The following is a 17,174-nucleotide window of genomic DNA, read 5'->3' on the forward strand; positions in this document are numbered from 1 at the left end:
GGGTTGATCTGTATTCATGTGGAACCACCGGGTGGAGACCGAGAGCTTTTATTTAACGACTCCTGTCTGACTCCAAGTTTAGCGCATATGCTGCCCTCTTAATCATATATGGAGATTAACCAAATGCCGCATTTAAAAGAGAGAAATGTATTCCCGATAATCTATTCCTTCATTTTCTTTCAGAACCCCATGTTCACAGCCCCTGCGCGTGTGCGCGCGCGACTTCTCTTAAGGCACGCGCTGCGCTCTTGGCAGGGACGCTCAGAGGAGTGAGGTGTGTGTAACCAAGAGCTAAAATTGGTTTCGTGATGAGAAAAGTGAAGGAGCAAGCTGTTGCGGTCTGTTCTCCTGCTTTCTTTAAAGGAACACAGGACACTGCCCTCCTTATCACAGAATACAACTTCGGAATACAAATCGGAACTCTTTTTTTGTGCTAAAACCCATTTTTTTTTTTCCATAAGAAAATATCGTAGATAGAACATTAATGCCACATCCTACCAAATAGCCTTAAACATTTAAATATATATATATATATTTATTTAATTATCAGTAGAATGGATCCGCTCATCACTTCCACTGAGTTTCCAAGTAATTGGACAAACGACTCCACCGCACAGAATAAAACCGAGATATACTGGAACCAGTTTGTGCAACCAGTTTGGAGGATAGTGCTCTGGGCAGTAGCTTACAGCACAATTGTCATCGTGTCCGTGGTGGGCAACATCACAGTGATATGGATCATTTTGGCGCACAAACGCATGCGAACAGTGACGAACTATTTCCTCGTGAACTTGGCTTTCGCTGAAGCGTCGATGTCCGCATTTAACACGGTTATAAATTTTGTGTACGCCGTGCATAATGAGTGGTATTTTGGGCTCTATTACTGCCGATTTCACAACTTCTTTCCCATAGCAGCTGTCTTCGCGAGTATATGTTCCATGACTGCGATTGCACTAGACAGGTAAGTTCCTTCGTCACCTCTCACCTGCAACATGCACGCGGTATGCGCGAGAATTTCACTAGTGCGCGCGAGAACTGTCTCAGCTGATTGTTTGGGCTTGTACCTTTATGAGTGTCAAAATGTTAAGCGCAGAACTGGTACTGACTGGTACCAACAATTTCTGGTAGAATTTAATTTCAGAAGAGAAAGTAGCCTAAACGTTATTTTACACGATATTTTCCTTGACGTTCATCAATAAAAAAAACTAAACATAATTGTCGCCTTTAGATTAACTTTATATTTGCCAAGTCTGAGAGCAAGTGGTAGCCTGCAATGGCCTTCCCTTTAACGTTCTAGGCTACTACATAATTTCCACACAGTTTAAATTAGTTATTCTAGCAAAACATTTGTTATACACAAAAATGTACTGTAGGCTACTGTGGTAACCAGTTCGCGCCAAAATACCATAGGCTACTGCAGGGACTGTTAATACAATAAAACTGTTCATTTGGTATAGCCACCACTACCATAAAAAAGAAAGAAAAAAATAAATTACACTCTGTTTACCATAGGACGTTTTGTTTAGTGTTAGGCCTACATGTTTAGTCATAGTAGCCTAATGTTAATTGTTGCTAATAAAGATAGTATTAATAATAGTAAAGTTTAGTAATGTTTAGTACCAGCAGTGTTATTACAAATCATCTCCACAATGCAAACACAATGACATAGCTCTTGTTATTGCCATATTAGGAATTATTGAAGTATAGATGGCAGAGGTTATACTGTATCTGACCATATATAATGGATGGTTGTTATTTTTCATCCCACACACAGCCTAGCAAATTCATTGCTCAGAAATCTTAATTTCTTGAGGGGGTGGGGGGGTGATGAGGTAATTGTGAGAGAGCTGGGTCTGCTTTGGTCTGGATCTGTTTCTTCATTCATCAAGTATATCTAGAGTAATGGATTATTCATAAGAGGGCTCAGATGTTCTAATTCTAAGATTTCCTGCCTTTTTGACACAGCAGCTAATATTTAAAAACTACTTGTCTGCCATCCATTTATCTACTCTTTGCTTTTTAAAATTCTGTTACCTGAGAGAGTTGTTGGAGAAAGTGCAAGGGTTCTGGCAAAAGCTTCACTGTGTGCTCGGGCCATTATAGAGGAAATACCTGTCAGAACACTAATGGGTCCTTTATTTATCTTTAGTAAAACACTTTTGAGCAAAGCTAGCCAAGATTACATTATCTCAATCATTGGTTTACAAACAAATAACCAAGAGCAAATGCCTTGGTGTATCTGATAAAGAAGAGTTTAACGGAGCCGAGCGTTTTCCACCAAGTGCTACATTAACAGTAGTTCTGATGGTGCAATTAGTTAAATTTGAGCATGTTTTATCAGACTTCCCTCAAGCAATTTCCATTAAGCACTGATTTGATTACTATCAAGTGAAGGGCAATGTGAGGTTGGAAAACTAAATTAAACCCATAGATGTAACATAAAATGTACATTTAATTAACAGAATGCTCTATTTCTAAACCTCAAATTGATTTGTATTAGGTTGTATTAACTGTGAAGCGCGAATGTCTAAACAGGGGCAAAAGACAGCATAGAAAATCAGGTCACATAAATAAAGTTTCTAGGGATTGTTCACCCAAAAATGATATAACAAACAGGAGAAAGACTGTCACCTCTGTAGACAGATCACTTGCGTTGAGCTTCAGTGTTCACTCTGCGAAATGATTTTTTAAGCTCAGTCGATAGCATTTGTGGCATAATGTTATTTACCACAAAAATCTATTTTTTCTTTAAGCAAAAATAATGTGTTACAGTGAGGCATTTACAATGGGGGCCAATCCATAAACGTTAAAAATACTGTTTCACTGTTTCAAAATTATATTCACAAGACATAAACAATATGCATGTTAACATGATTTTAGTGTGATAAAATCGCTTCCTAACCTTTTCTGTGTAAAGTTATAGCCAATTACACAACTTTGTTGTAATGTCAACAAACCGTAAAATGACTGTAAAAATTACAATTTAAACATTTTACAGCTCAAATAATATGTGTTTTAACAGAAGAATTAATGTAAGTGCTTTTATAAAATTATAAGCTTCAAATTTCTGCCTTTAAACCCTCCAGAAATTGGCCCCATTCACTTCCATTGTAAGTGCCTCAGTGTAACCACGGTTTTTGCTTTTTTTTAAAGAAAAGGAAGGACGAGTCAACATTATGCCACAAATGCTGTCGACTGAACTTAACTTGTATTGAATCCGGAATATTCCTTTAAATATCGTCAAATTTGTGAAATGGAGCTGAGAATACTGCATTTTTATTGGTAGCTTACTGTATAATCATTGTCAGATTAGCATTGCTAGGGGCAGAGTATGTGTAAAACTTTGTTAATGATGGATGTTTTAATTCAAACTGTTATGGAAGACAGGAACTGAGATAGCCACTGAATCCTGAAAACAATCTATCAATCAACATTTATTTAGCCTTGTCCTGTCACCATCAGGGCCTTCCGCATCCCTTTAGCTAAACTGTATTTCATGTCATCCCTGTAAAAACAAATAGCATGGCTTGAAGACACAGACCCTCTCCAACCAAAAAATAAGATTCCTAATCAAATAACAGTGCACAAGCTCAATTTGAAAGAAGAGCACTGCAAGCATCAAACTGTACAACCACACTGTCCGTCTCCGCTCCCTCTGGCTTGTTGTCCTTATTGGTTTAGCCCTGATGCAGCTCAGACCGGTGAATGAAAATGATATGTTGCCTATAGCTCCCCTCATGTCAGATCTGTTGCCTTGAGCTCCACTCATGTCAGACAGATGTGCTTGAATGTACCTCTGTGCTGTGCCTGACCTCTTCAGCTGCAGGAGAGTGTGCCATGAGCCCATTGTCATTTCCTCATTACTCACCAGTCTTCTGGCACTGTATGTAATCATGTTGTCCTTCAGTAAATCACTTTAACTGAGCATGATTGGAGAGGCTGAAAACACATTCATGCAAAAGACAATGTGATTGTCTATCATATGTAAGTGTACATGTGTGCGCCTGTTGGTGGTTTAGCCAGTAATGGAATTGGACCTTTAAAGTTGCACTATGTAAAAGTTTTTGGTTAAAAATTAACAAATTGTCATTATTGATTGAGTACATAAACAATCAGTGTTCAAAACAATGTCCTTACCTTACCCCCATTCACTACAGTAAACATATAAAAAAATTTGTATTTTGAGCTGTCGGGTAGGATTTGGCGCGAAATCGCTTGCTTATGACGTACATCCTTGCATCAATACGTCATGTCCTTTAACACAAGAAAGAAGTGCCGGCTGTCTGGTGTTCTGACTGAACACCGTTCAGTTCAGTCACATTCATGCAGTTCAGGACAGCATCGCTGCAATCTGGATGGATGTTTATCTGTTATCCATTTCGCGAAGTTGTTTATCTGCTATAATGCTTGGATTTGTTGTCTGGTAGGGTTGTTGAAGCTTATATTGCTTGTCATTTGTATGAATCGAACATTACTCGTGTTAACCGATCATGATGTATCTACGTTGTCAGGGGAAGTTACAGTGACATGTTTACTAATATTTATAACTTCTGAAATTGACTTCTTGTAATTGTTATATTGCGTATTAGCATATTATTTTAATGTTTAATAAAGTATATTTTATCCCCATTATTATTGAATCCTCTTTTTATGTTTTTAGTTTATGGTGTTATTGTGTGAATTGCATAGACATAATATTGTAGTATTATGGATTACTTGCATTATTAACTGAGGCTGTACAATATAATATAAAAATAATAAAGTATTGAATTGAACTTATATCAGCCATATCACGAGTATCACCTCTAAAATTGACATTTGTAGAACAATACAAACATAATAGAAGATAAAACACTTGAATAATCATATTAAAATATAGTGGTATTGGTATACCCTGTTCTCTATGTAAAAGTGCCTTGATTGTCGTGTCAGAAAGCGCTATAAGTGTTAAATTCATTCATTCAAAATATGTAAATAGGAGTGTTTTTTTTTAATCTTCATCAAAGCAAGTAATATTTCAGTTTTAAATGTTTAATTGTATAACATAATATCAACATGAAAATAGCACATTATGACTCCGGCTCTGAATATCTCCCAGTCATGATCACACACAGGCAATGTCCAGGTAAGCTGAAATCATGAGATTCATCTGCCAGAAGAGCAGTGCCAAAACACCATTCACATAATGTGTTCTTCCGCAAATTGCTTTCAGTTTTAACTTTCAAACACAGATGTCGCTAGAGAGCACAAAGTTACGTATTGCAGCTTTAAAAAAAAATTATCTCATTTTACTGTATTACACAAATCATACATTGATATTTTGTTCTCTTTAATATTTTACTTTGATACTTTGAGGCATTGAATTCCATGTTTACTATTTTAATGTTACATTGGTTAATAGTTTGAGAATATTCTAAACAAAAATGAAAAACTTCAATATTCTGTGTGCATAAATATTCAATTCCTGCAGTCTCTAAATGTACACAGTTGAAAATGTATTGTTCTAACAAGGACACAGTTGCCTTACAATTGGCCTCAACCTATGAATTATTAAAACAACATTTTCTGCATAACCCCCCCCCCCCCCACACACACACACATTTAATTGATCATTATTCTGGATGTGAATCTGAAGGATAGATGTGACTATTAAGAGCAGAGTATTCCAGGAAATTAGAGACAAATTAAAACAAACATAAAAAAAGAAAAGGAAATACAAGTGCAAAACAATATCCAAATGTTTGGATGTCCCTGTGGGTACAATTATCAGGTCAAAAAAGTGTATTCCTCAAAACTCTGCACAAACTATAAAGAAGACTTATTAATGAAGTCACAGAGAGGCAAATGGTGACTTTTGAAGGAGCTACAAGGACTCAATTTTCTTAAAAAGGAATAAAGTCATGTCAAAAACTCAATTTTGAACAAGTGAACCATACCAAGGGCTTTACAGATCACTGACCTGTATGGGAGGGTATCATAAAAAAAGACACCATTAGCCAACAAGAACAATGTGAAGCCATGCCTGGAGTTTGTCAAAAAGAATAACAGTGTAGGATTTTCTGATCAGATGAGACCACACATTTGAATGTAGGACTTTTATTAAATGAGGTCTGAATATTTACAAGGTGCTGTACAGAAAGCGGGCCTCTGTATGCCAACAAAAAACACAGATACAGCATAAGTTTCTAAGGCCTTGTTTATACCTAGTATCAACATCCGTCTTGGGTAATCCGATCACAAGTGGTTAGAGGAGACAGATTACTGTTTACACCTGGTATTAACATCCATCTCAAATGCGTCTCCTGTGACCACTTGTGATCAAATTTTGTCAAGGGGAGGGTCTCTGAATTCATGACTTCATACATCACGCACTAAATCAGTGTATCGCTGCATGTTTGTAAAGCAAAGAAAGGTTCTGTTGCTCCCAAATATACTTGAATTGTAATCTTGCCACAAACAACATTTCGAGTGGAATGCTCTTGCTATATTAGTTGAGTTAGTACCTGTATACACTGAGCAAATTGTAAACAAAGTGAATTATTTGTGTCTGCATATGAAAGACGTTCTATAAAGTCTGTGTGGGGGAATTCACTTATACTGAATAAAAGTGTTGGTTATTTACACACACCCATTTAGCGCCTGATTCACTAAAGTAATTATGCATATCAAGCAACGGTGCAAAAGCACCCACAAAATCTGTGCTGAACGCAATCTGTACAGCGCAATTCAGATCTTGTGGGTCGGTTCTAAGCACTTTATAGGATGCAACAGACCACTGCGATCTGACACACTGCCAGGACTGTACAGCCAGTGTTGGGAAGGAACGGAATACATGTAACGGGATTATGTATTTAAAATACAAAATATAAGTAACTGTATTCCACTACAGTTACAATTTAAATCATTGGTAATTAGAATACAGTTACATTCAAAAAGTATTTTGATTACTGAAGAGATTACTTTGCATTTTATTGTCATTTGTTTCATTTAATATTTAGTTCTTTCAGATGGAAAACATTTATACATATAAATGATGCGATCCAAAGTGCATTTGAACAACGGTGAAACACTTTCTTATGATGTGTTACACTCATACGAGCAGACAGAGAAGTTTGAAGTAAGTTTGGAGCAGAAGAAATAGAAATAAACCTTGTGTAAATTGTCAGCTTTATGCTAAGTTAAAATGCTATTTCTAGCCATTTTACATGCACATGTTACCAGTCACGATCATATTTTATTATTTTTAAAGAAAATTCATGTTGGATCATAATTTATTTTTTTCTAGTAAAACCTTTGATATTAGGGCAAAAATCATATTCTTGCTAATAATTTGTGTATTGTTTTCCTGTAAAAATATCTAAAAATCCTTAAATCAAGATCAATTTGATTTGTCTTGTTTTAGAAACAACACTGCATAAGATATTTAGGTTTTTCAGAGAATGTATTTTTAACGTGTATTTTGTCTTACTGTACTGGCAGAGTTTTTACAGTCAAAACAAGTGAAAAAATCTACCAGTGCTTAAGAAGTAATCTAAAGTATTTAGAATACGTTACTGGCCTTAAGTAATCTAACAGAATACGTTACAAATGACATTTTACAACATGTATTCTGTAATCTGTAGTGGAATACATTTCAAAAGTAACCCTCCCAACACTGTGTACAGCATCACTCCACTACTATGATCCAGACACCTGAATTATCTTTTTCAAATGCCAAAAGTGTACTTGACTACATAAATAATTTTTGCCTTTTTGGAGCAAAAAAATAAAATAATGGAAAGATGACAGGAAAAAAGCCCCCGTCATATTTTCCTCCCCCTTAATAGTGACATTAAAACAGCTTGCTTTTCTACTGTTTTGCATTTACATCTCTATACTGTTTGTAAACTTTCACTTAATGGGCCTCATTCATGACACACCAGCAGAACAAATTTTTGTGTAAATTGTTCGTAAAGCCATTCTGACGTAAATTTTGGGATTCATGAAAATGTTGGTATTTTCAAAATGTTAGTTGCTACAAACAATATTTTACACCTGCTCTGGACCACGCGTAAATCGTGTTTAAAACATCCGAAGGCTTTGTGTTTCTTTCAGACAAACTGCCATGACTAAATTTTGACAGAAGTGAAATCATTAAAAGTCATTATATACTACTATATATACATTTTATATATTTTTTATTTTATTGAATAATGTGTATCTATATTGTGCGTATTGTATACTGTACAGTGTATATTGTTGTGTGTAATTATGTGTATATCAGATGTTTAAATTGTGCTGTGTTAATTTGATGTTATTGTAAATTGGTACTGTCTCATCACTGTCACGACTACTATGTTGATCGGAACTGCACCCAAGAATTTCACACACCATTGCACTTGTGTATATGGCTGTGTGACAATAAAGTGATTTGATTTGATTTGATAAAAGTAAAAGAAAAAGTAAACTAAGAATTAAATAAGTAAAACTAATCTTTAAAATAACATAAATAAAAAAAAAAGCAGTTTGTCGTTTTCTTTTTTAAACCATATACTTAATTAAAAACATTTATTTGATGCTTGTATTTATTTCTTGAAAGTTTATTCCCAACTCTGCTTGCCATGGGGTGAAAAGTTCTTGGAAAGTCAAAGTTTTTGTTTGATTATCTCTAAAAAATGAATGCCCTTGTCATGTTTATGTGTTTTGTTCTTGTTTTCATGTCTTTTTTTTTTCAAGTTTAGTTCCTGTTCCTGTCATGTGATTCCCTGTTCCCTCATGTGATCTTGTCATATGTTTCCCCTGTTCATGTGTCTTGTTTTCATTGGTTCATTGTTTGATTACTTTGTTATTAGTCTTGTCTTTTCATTGGTTTAAGTTCAATTAGTCTTGTTATCTTGTTTATAGTTTAGTCTTGTGATTGGTTGTCTTGTTTACCTGTTACCCATGTCCATGTATTTAAGCCCTCATGTTTGCCATTGTCTAGTGTCCGGTATTGTGAATGTAACTCTACATCGAGTCAAATCAAGTTCATGTTTAGTTCATGTTTAGTTCATGTTTAGTTCATGTTTAGTTCATGTTTAGTTCATGTTTAGTTCATGTTTAGTTCATGTTTAGTTCATGTTTAGTTCATGTTTAGTTCATGTTTAGTTCATGTTTAGTTCATGTTTAGTTCATGTTTAGTTCATGTTTGTAGTCAGGGTTTTGGGATTCCACATTTGAAAAATAAACTGCACTTGGTTCGTCACTTCTTCATCATTGCCAGCACCAGCCACTCGTTACAGCTCTCTAATGCAACTGGTTAATTGGATAGTTTGTTCTTTTGACATGAGCTCTACACTGTACAAAATAAAACCAGCTGAAAAGCATTTGAGTTTACTCAACTTTAGGCAAATTAGTTTTACCAATTTAACAATTCAAGTTGGATTGTATGGTCCAAGAACTTAATACTGTAAGTTCAGCAAACTCAAAAATATAAATGATTAAGTTCAATAAACTTGCATTTTTAACCAGCTGACCATAATTCTTGATAACTGTGTAAAAACATTCTTTTTTTTTTTTTAAGCAAATCTATATTTCAACATAAGATCATGTATCAACCCCACCAAAAGACCAAATTATTGGTCTAATTTAAAAGCTGGTGTAGATTACAGGTACTTCAAACTTTTAGAAATTAAGTCAACTCCATAAAGAAACTTCATCAAGGCAAACACTAATCACCCTGATGGTGACTTTAAACAAAACAACTTTTAACAGCAAAACATAATTAAAAACACATAGTGCTAAAACATCTATTAATTAAAAACAGATTATTCACAAATGATTTACATGTCCTCATAAGTCGGCACACTTAAATTCAAGTGCAGGGGATTGTGGGTAGTGTCTTCTGCCATAATGCTTCTCTGGTGGGCATGCTCAGTAGCAGACGCAACAATGTTAAGTTCATAGTGCTCAGCCTTACAAGGTTCCCACAGATTTTGACCCATGAATTTTCAAGACCTTTTCATGACTTTAACAAATGGATAACCTCCTTAAAGATATGAGTCGAAATCAAAGATTTAAATTCCCTCATATTTCATGATTTTCCGTGGTAGAGCCTGTCTTTATAGACTTACAACAGTAAAATGTAGACTTCCATTTCACAGAGGTGCACTAAATGGACCATCATATGCAGTCATTTTGCAAAAAACATTTTGTCAACTATGGTAAGGGCAATATAAAATAATATAAAATCCAACATCTGATAAAAATATTACTTATATAATGCATTTATGATATGTAAATATTGACATTTAATAAGAAATTATTCCTTGTCAAAGAAACGGTGGAGGGCGGGTTTTGGAGGGTCAGCGATCAAACTGAGCATGCTCAAAAGCCTGAATGTTCTACCTTCACCACCAGACTTGTTATTGCATGGGCTCACTGCTTAAAAATGTAAGTTGCTCTGACTTAAATGGCATAAAAGTTGACGTAATTGATTGTTTTGAGTAAACTCACTTTTTCGACATATATTTGAGATAGTGCAATCAACTTTTGAAATTGAGCTTATCTGACAAAATTGAAGTTGGATATTTTACAGTGTATAATTTAGGTTTCATAATTCAGTATAGGCATCGATAAATCGCATTCAGTTGATAATGTATTGTCAATGCCAATGCTGTTAAATAAACACATGTTGCGGGCAGGTGCGTACACAATACAACAGAAAAAAAAAGCCCTGCACACTGTCAGTTTGCAAATCATTATTAGCATGCAGCATTTCAATCAAAGACCTTATTCAGTCATTCTGTTAATTTCTCTGAAGATTCTTCCTGTTGCAAGTATATCACTGTTACAATCAGAATTTTCCCAACAAGTTTCACCAATGATGCTGGCAATGTGCTCGACTGAACCAGATAGGCAAATGTTAATGGTGGTGGACATCCTCCTGCCGGCATGAACTGAACATTTTTGACACTAAAGCTTCATGTCAAACCATTTTTATTGACCTCTTGGACTGTTTGATTCACAAAAGAACCTCCGGCAGCCAAAACATGCTATGTCAGTAAGTTCCTCACTTTCTTTATGAACACACCAGTGTGTTTGCTAAATCAAAACTGTGTGAATTGAATGCACTTCATTTTTAAACACTTTCATTACTGTTCCACATATCCCTGTTCTCATTTACTAGCGAGTCTGGTGCCTTCCATATATGGCATTTCCATGGGTGTGGATTATGATAATTGTGAATGAAAGTGCACACACATCCTGTTTACAAAATGTTTGGAATTCACTAACATACACATGTCTAACTAACAAATCGGGGGGTACAACATTCGGGAATCCAGAAGAAACTTTTCATGAAGGTCCATTTTATGCACAAATGAATCCAAATTTACTCATATATTTACAAAAGTTTAATGAATGAGGCCCAGTATTAACATTTACATTCGAAACATTTTGATAAAAACAGAATTTCTATCATTTTCGGGACACATTGTATGTCTCACGCTGGTGTTAGCATTTCATGTTGTTGTAGCACTTGTAATTGATACTTCTCTTGTAGACCTTCGCCGATTATTAAATTCCACCATTTAAATAATGAAAATGACATGTTAAACGTCCTGTGAGCGAGAGAGAGAGAGAGACAGAGAGAGAGAGAGGGAAGGTGCAGCGATGCTCTGAACAGAATTAAACATTTTGATGTCAAATTGTATATATGCATTACTAGAGTATTAAAAATAACTAGGTTAAACATCGTATTGGATTAATTGCATGATTTTAAATGAGACCCCTTTGAGAATGCACAAATTAGCTTTCCAGGGGGTCTCCTGTAGCATTCAGGGGTCTGAACCCCCCCCCCAGACCCCTGTAATTTGCACCATCTTTGAGTGATTGGATCACAAAGCATTTTGGACACTGTTTACACCTGTATATAGAGCTTTCCACTTGTGATCGGTTCACCCAAGATGGATGTTAATACCATTAAATGGAGTCTAAGGAAAACCAAAAAAGCAATGTCTCACTCTTCAGATGCCAAAATGGAAAATGGAGTGGTACATGGTTTCTTCAAGCTATAATTTCAACCACACATGTATATTCTTTCTTTTGTCTATTGTCTGTTCATTGTCCACATAACTGATTACTGGAACAGATGTGTCCGCTCTATTTTTTGTGGAGCTCATATTGTCTGAGAAAAGCCAAAAATACACTTGTCAGTTATTATTTAGTATATTACAGCGCAAACCCAAGACTAATAATCACACAAATCCACTATTAAGGCACTCAGTGGATTTGTAAGCTTTGTATGGGATTTACTGGCTAGGCTTACTCATTTTTATAAGGATACAGCTCCATATTGGGGCAAATGATTTAAGAGGATTTAACTTAGATTACACTGAGATCTTTGTGCGCTGAAACGAGACGTGTGTGTGTGTGTGTGTGTGTGTGTGTGTATGCCTGATGAAGTCAATGATGTGTTGACAGTTTAAATTGTCAAGTCTGCAGGATGAAATTTTATGCTTTCCAGCACAGCATGGGCTGCAAAGTATGAAATAAGATCACATTGGAGAAAATAAAAGTGTTTGTAAATGGACTGAAATGTGTGCTGATAGCTAAATCCACACGCAGACAGTTTATCTTAATTTCTACCAGCAAGGTTTTCAAAGGAAACAAAAGAAACTCTTCTCTCTTTGAAAAGATGGAATTGTTGAGATTAGGCTTTTCTTTGTAGTAAGAAATAAAACAACCCTTAAAAAGAAGCATACTTTCTTTTATAAGTCCCATTTAATAAAACTCGTAATCATTTAATAGGACTTTAAAGAGCTAAATTAACATTTTTAGTTAATGCATTCATTGCTCTTAACAAATGTTTGCTAATTTGATTACAGAAAACCTGTTTGTGTGGCACAACTGATAAAGCATGGTGATATTAATGCCAAAATCATGCGTTTGATTACCAGCAAACACACATACTGATCAAATGTAAACTTTGAATGCACTGTTAGCCAAATGCACAAATGAAATATAAAAAACATTTTTCCTTAAAGAAAGCAACCAAAAACACAAATATTTGCTTATGTATATGCAATGAATTTATTTTTTATAATCATTCAACAGTAAGTAATACTTTATAAATTGCGTTCAACATGAGTCAACTGAAAATATAAGCTAAAATTAATGTAAAAATGCTTTCAACAGAATTGTCCTGCTCTCCCACAGATATATGGCCATTATCCATCCTCTGCAGCAGAGGATGTCTGCGACTCAGACGAAAGTGGTCATCGGGGTGATCTGGGTGCTGGCTCTTCTGCTGGCTTTTCCCCAGTACTACTACTCCAACACAGACCAACTGCCTGGAAGGGTTATTTGCTACATCGACTGGCCTGAGTACACTCTCCTGAACTTCAGTAAGATGTAAATATCTCCCTTTTAACTACTGAACAGGCATGATTATAGCCCATGGTACCATGAACAGATATTTGAGAATATTCAAGTTCACCATTTTAACAGCCAGGTAGATTTATGGTTGTAGGTTCCTTTGCAGCTGCTCGAAGAATTTCGCCAGTGGCATCAGATATTGTTGGAAATATTAGCTTTTTAACTCATTTGGAGTAATCACAAATCATAGCAGCTTTCCCCCAAAGTGTTTACTTGCTGTATATAACAAAAGAGATAAGCTTCATTACAATGAAAATATTAAACACAGGACAGTCATGGCCCCAAGAGAGAGAAAAGAAAAGAGTGAAAGACTATTAAAGCAAACATAATTTAAAATGTTGCCCATGGGTAAATAAAATGACTAATGATTATTACTCTTTAGTGTAGGGATATACTCTCAAAAAGTTGGCTTGTACGCAGATTAAAAGGTAATTATTTTATAATGATTTTTACTCATGTTAAAAAACTCCTGCTAATAGGTTGTGTGTGAACAAAAAAATCTGAGGTTTCTCAGATTTGGAATAAACCCAAAAACTCGAAACAGCAGTGTGCACTGTAAAAAACTGTAACCTGCAAATGTAACCATAAAGGGATAGTTAACCCAAAAATAAAAAGTATCTCATCATTTTCTCACCCTCAAGCCATCTAAGATGTGTATGACTTTCTTTCTTCTGCTGAACAAAAATAAAGATTTTTAGAAGAAAATCTCATCTTTGTAGATCCATATAATGCAAGTGAATGGTGACCAGAGCTCCACAAAGGAGATAAAGACAGCATAAAAGTAATCCATACAACTCCAGTGGTTTAATCAATCTCTGCTGAAGCTATCTAGTTGGTTTTGGGTGAGAACAGACCTAAATATAACTCCTTGTTCACTGAACATCCTGCCATTGCAGTCTCTTGTAATCATGCTTGAAATCATGATTGTGCCTAGAGACTGCAATGGCAGGATGTAGAGTGAAAAAGTTTTCATCCTTTATTTTGGTCACCCAAAACCAACTTGACTGCTTCTCTAGACATTGATTAAACCACTGGAGTCATATGGACTATGTTTATGCTGACTTTATCTGCTTCTTGGAGCTTCAAATGCCTGATCACCATTCACTTGCATTGTATGGATCTAGAGAGCTGAGATGTTCTTCTAAAAATCTTCGTTTGTGTTCTGCAGAACAAAGAAATTTGCAGAACACAAATTTAACCCATAAAAAGTACTAAATTGTCAGGTAAATTTAGTCAGATTAAAAACATTTTTGAATTGAACCAAACCAGTTCATTTGGATATCACATGAAGCATATTTTTAGGTTACCTCAAATTTTGTTTTACAGTGTATCTTTGTACAGAAATACAAGAGAGGCTTGAGAAGGACAAGATGGAGAAAACCAGAAAGAAGTGGTGTTACTGTCGTTTACCACCCCCTGTCTAAAACACTTTTCTCTCTCAAAGCACATTTCTCTTTTTCTTCCTCTTCCCCTCTGTCTCTTTCCTTTTCTCACTTCATTTAATCCCTTCATTGGGTCTTCTCCATACATTTCAATCACCTGTTTCTTAACAGTACCTGAACCTCGCCCACATTCTGTTTCGCGCAACATTCATAAATTTATAGTGTGCTTGTTATATTCCTCCTTCTGTCTTCCTTTTCCACTGTGAGTGAGAACTGCTAGTCCTTTTCTATTAGTTAGTAAAGAAGAAGACAGCTTTTTTAGGGACCCGAGATGTTCCCCTTAAGCACCCCACCTTCTCTCTATCTCTCTCTCTGACTCACTAAAAACTCATTTCACATTTTCCCAAAACTTCCCTCTTCCATTCCTGTGTCTTTCACACCACAGCTGAGCTGTGATATCAGACCTTTTTGCTAATATTTCTAACAGGGGGTATGGAAGATAACACATGCATTTTTGTGATTTATATATATTTTTATAATTTACTATAATTCACACTGTACCTGTAAGTTCCAACAACATCACAATTCTCACAACCACGCAGCAAGTACAAACCGGGCATATGCAGCCACAGAACCACATGAGGCTGAATGGACTCAGTAGGAGATCATTTAAGCACAATGAGTTGTTTGTGCTGTAATCCAGATACCATCCAAACCCTCTTAAGCACCGTAAGCAGTGTCATTCCACAACACCAGCTTAAAAATTGGACTCATTATTCTGCAGTCATCTGTTTACCCTACAGTATATGAATAAAAAACAGTTTAGTGTAGCTCATCTGCTTATCTTCTTAACCCTTAAATGCAAGGGTTTTTCACCAAACATTTTTACACACTCACGTCTTTAGAGACCCGGAACGTATATCTATCACAAACAGATCTACAAAATGCCCAGATAGTGTCAAATGTTCAAAACATTTTCAAAAGAATAATAGAATAGAATAGATTCTGATATATTTTGATGTTTTATTTTTCACATATCAAAGAGATGATGCAACAGTGTTCATTAATTCCACACTGAAATTTTCATGATATGCAACTTTCAAACACATATTGGGCTACACATAACACATAATCTACACATAATCTACACATAAACTACACATATGCATTTTCTCAGGAACATTTTGAGTCCGAATAGATGAACGATTTTCATAATTTCAATAGTACACAGAAATAACAATAGCCAAATCATACTGTTCATGTGTTACACTTGCTATAGTTTGCTATTTGACGAAGAAGCAACGTGGAAGTAATGTCAAGTGTAAATCAAGTCAATCACTGACATATTAGCACCACCTTGAGTAAGAAATAGCATGTATATTATGTACAGAATGTGAACACGCATATTGAATACTGATAATTCACCATTGCCACACAGAAAATCAATGTGATATTGTAGTCATTTGTATGAATATAGTACTAATTTTTCTTGTAATAATAAAGAAATATAAATATACAGGTGCATCTCAATAAATTAGAATGTCGTGGAAAAGTTCATTTATTTCAGTAATTCAACTCAAATTGTGAAACTTGTGTATTAAATAAATTCAGTGCACACAGACTGAAGTAGTTTAAGTCTTTGGTTATTTTAATTGTGATGATTTTGGCTCACATTTAACAAAAACCCACCAATTCACTATCTCAAAAAATTAGAATACATCATAAGACCAATAAAAAAAACATTTTTAGTGAATTGTTGGCCTTCTGGAAAGTATGTTCATTTACTGTATATGAACTCAATACTTGGTAGGGGCTCCTTTTGCTTTAATTACTGCCTCAATTCGGCGTGGCATGAAGGTGATCAGTTTGTGGCACTGCTGAGGTGGTATGGAAGCCCAGGTTTCTTTGACAGTGGCCTTCAGCTCATCTGCATTTTTTGGTCTCTTGTTTCTCATTTTCCTCTTGACAATACCCCATAGATTCTCTATGGGGTTCAGGTCTGGTGAGTTTGCTGGCCAGTCAAGCACACCAACACCATGGTCATTTAACCAACTTTTGGTGCTTTTGGCAGTGTGGGCAGGTGCCAAATCCTGCTGGAAAATGAAATCAGCATCTTTAAAAAGCTGGTCAGCAGAAGGAAGCATGAAGTGCTCCAAAATGTCTTGGTAAACGGGTGCAGTGACTTTGGTTTTCAAAAAACACAATGGACCAACACCAGCAGATGACATTGCACCCCAAATCATCACAGACTGTGGAAACTTAACACTGGACTTCAAGCAACTTGGGCTATGAGCTTCTCCACCCTTCCTCCAGACTCTAGGACCTTGGTTTCCAAATGAAATACAAAACTTGCTCTCATCTGAAAAGAGGACTTTGGACCACTGGGCAACAGTCCAG

The 17,174-nt window shown here is 35.6% G+C and overlaps 1 protein-coding gene across 1 annotated transcript in view; it reads left to right on the forward strand.

Annotated features, from left to right (window-relative positions):
- The first annotated feature begins 318 nt into the window (after positions 1-318).
- tacr1a (tachykinin receptor 1a) overlaps positions 319-17,174 on the forward strand; it is a 48,358-nt gene continuing 31,502 nt past the window's right edge. The window contains exons 1-2 of the mRNA XM_051677908.1: positions 319-961; positions 13,177-13,371. Coding sequence (XP_051533868.1) covers positions 555-961; positions 13,177-13,371 — 602 coding nt within the window. The 5' untranslated portion in view covers positions 319-554. The remainder of the gene's footprint in view (positions 962-13,176; positions 13,372-17,174) is intronic.

The sequence above is a fragment of the Myxocyprinus asiaticus genome, chromosome 3 (assembly GCF_019703515.2).
Source record: "Myxocyprinus asiaticus isolate MX2 ecotype Aquarium Trade chromosome 3, UBuf_Myxa_2, whole genome shotgun sequence".
Lineage (NCBI taxonomy): Eukaryota > Metazoa > Chordata > Actinopteri > Cypriniformes > Catostomidae > Myxocyprinus > Myxocyprinus asiaticus.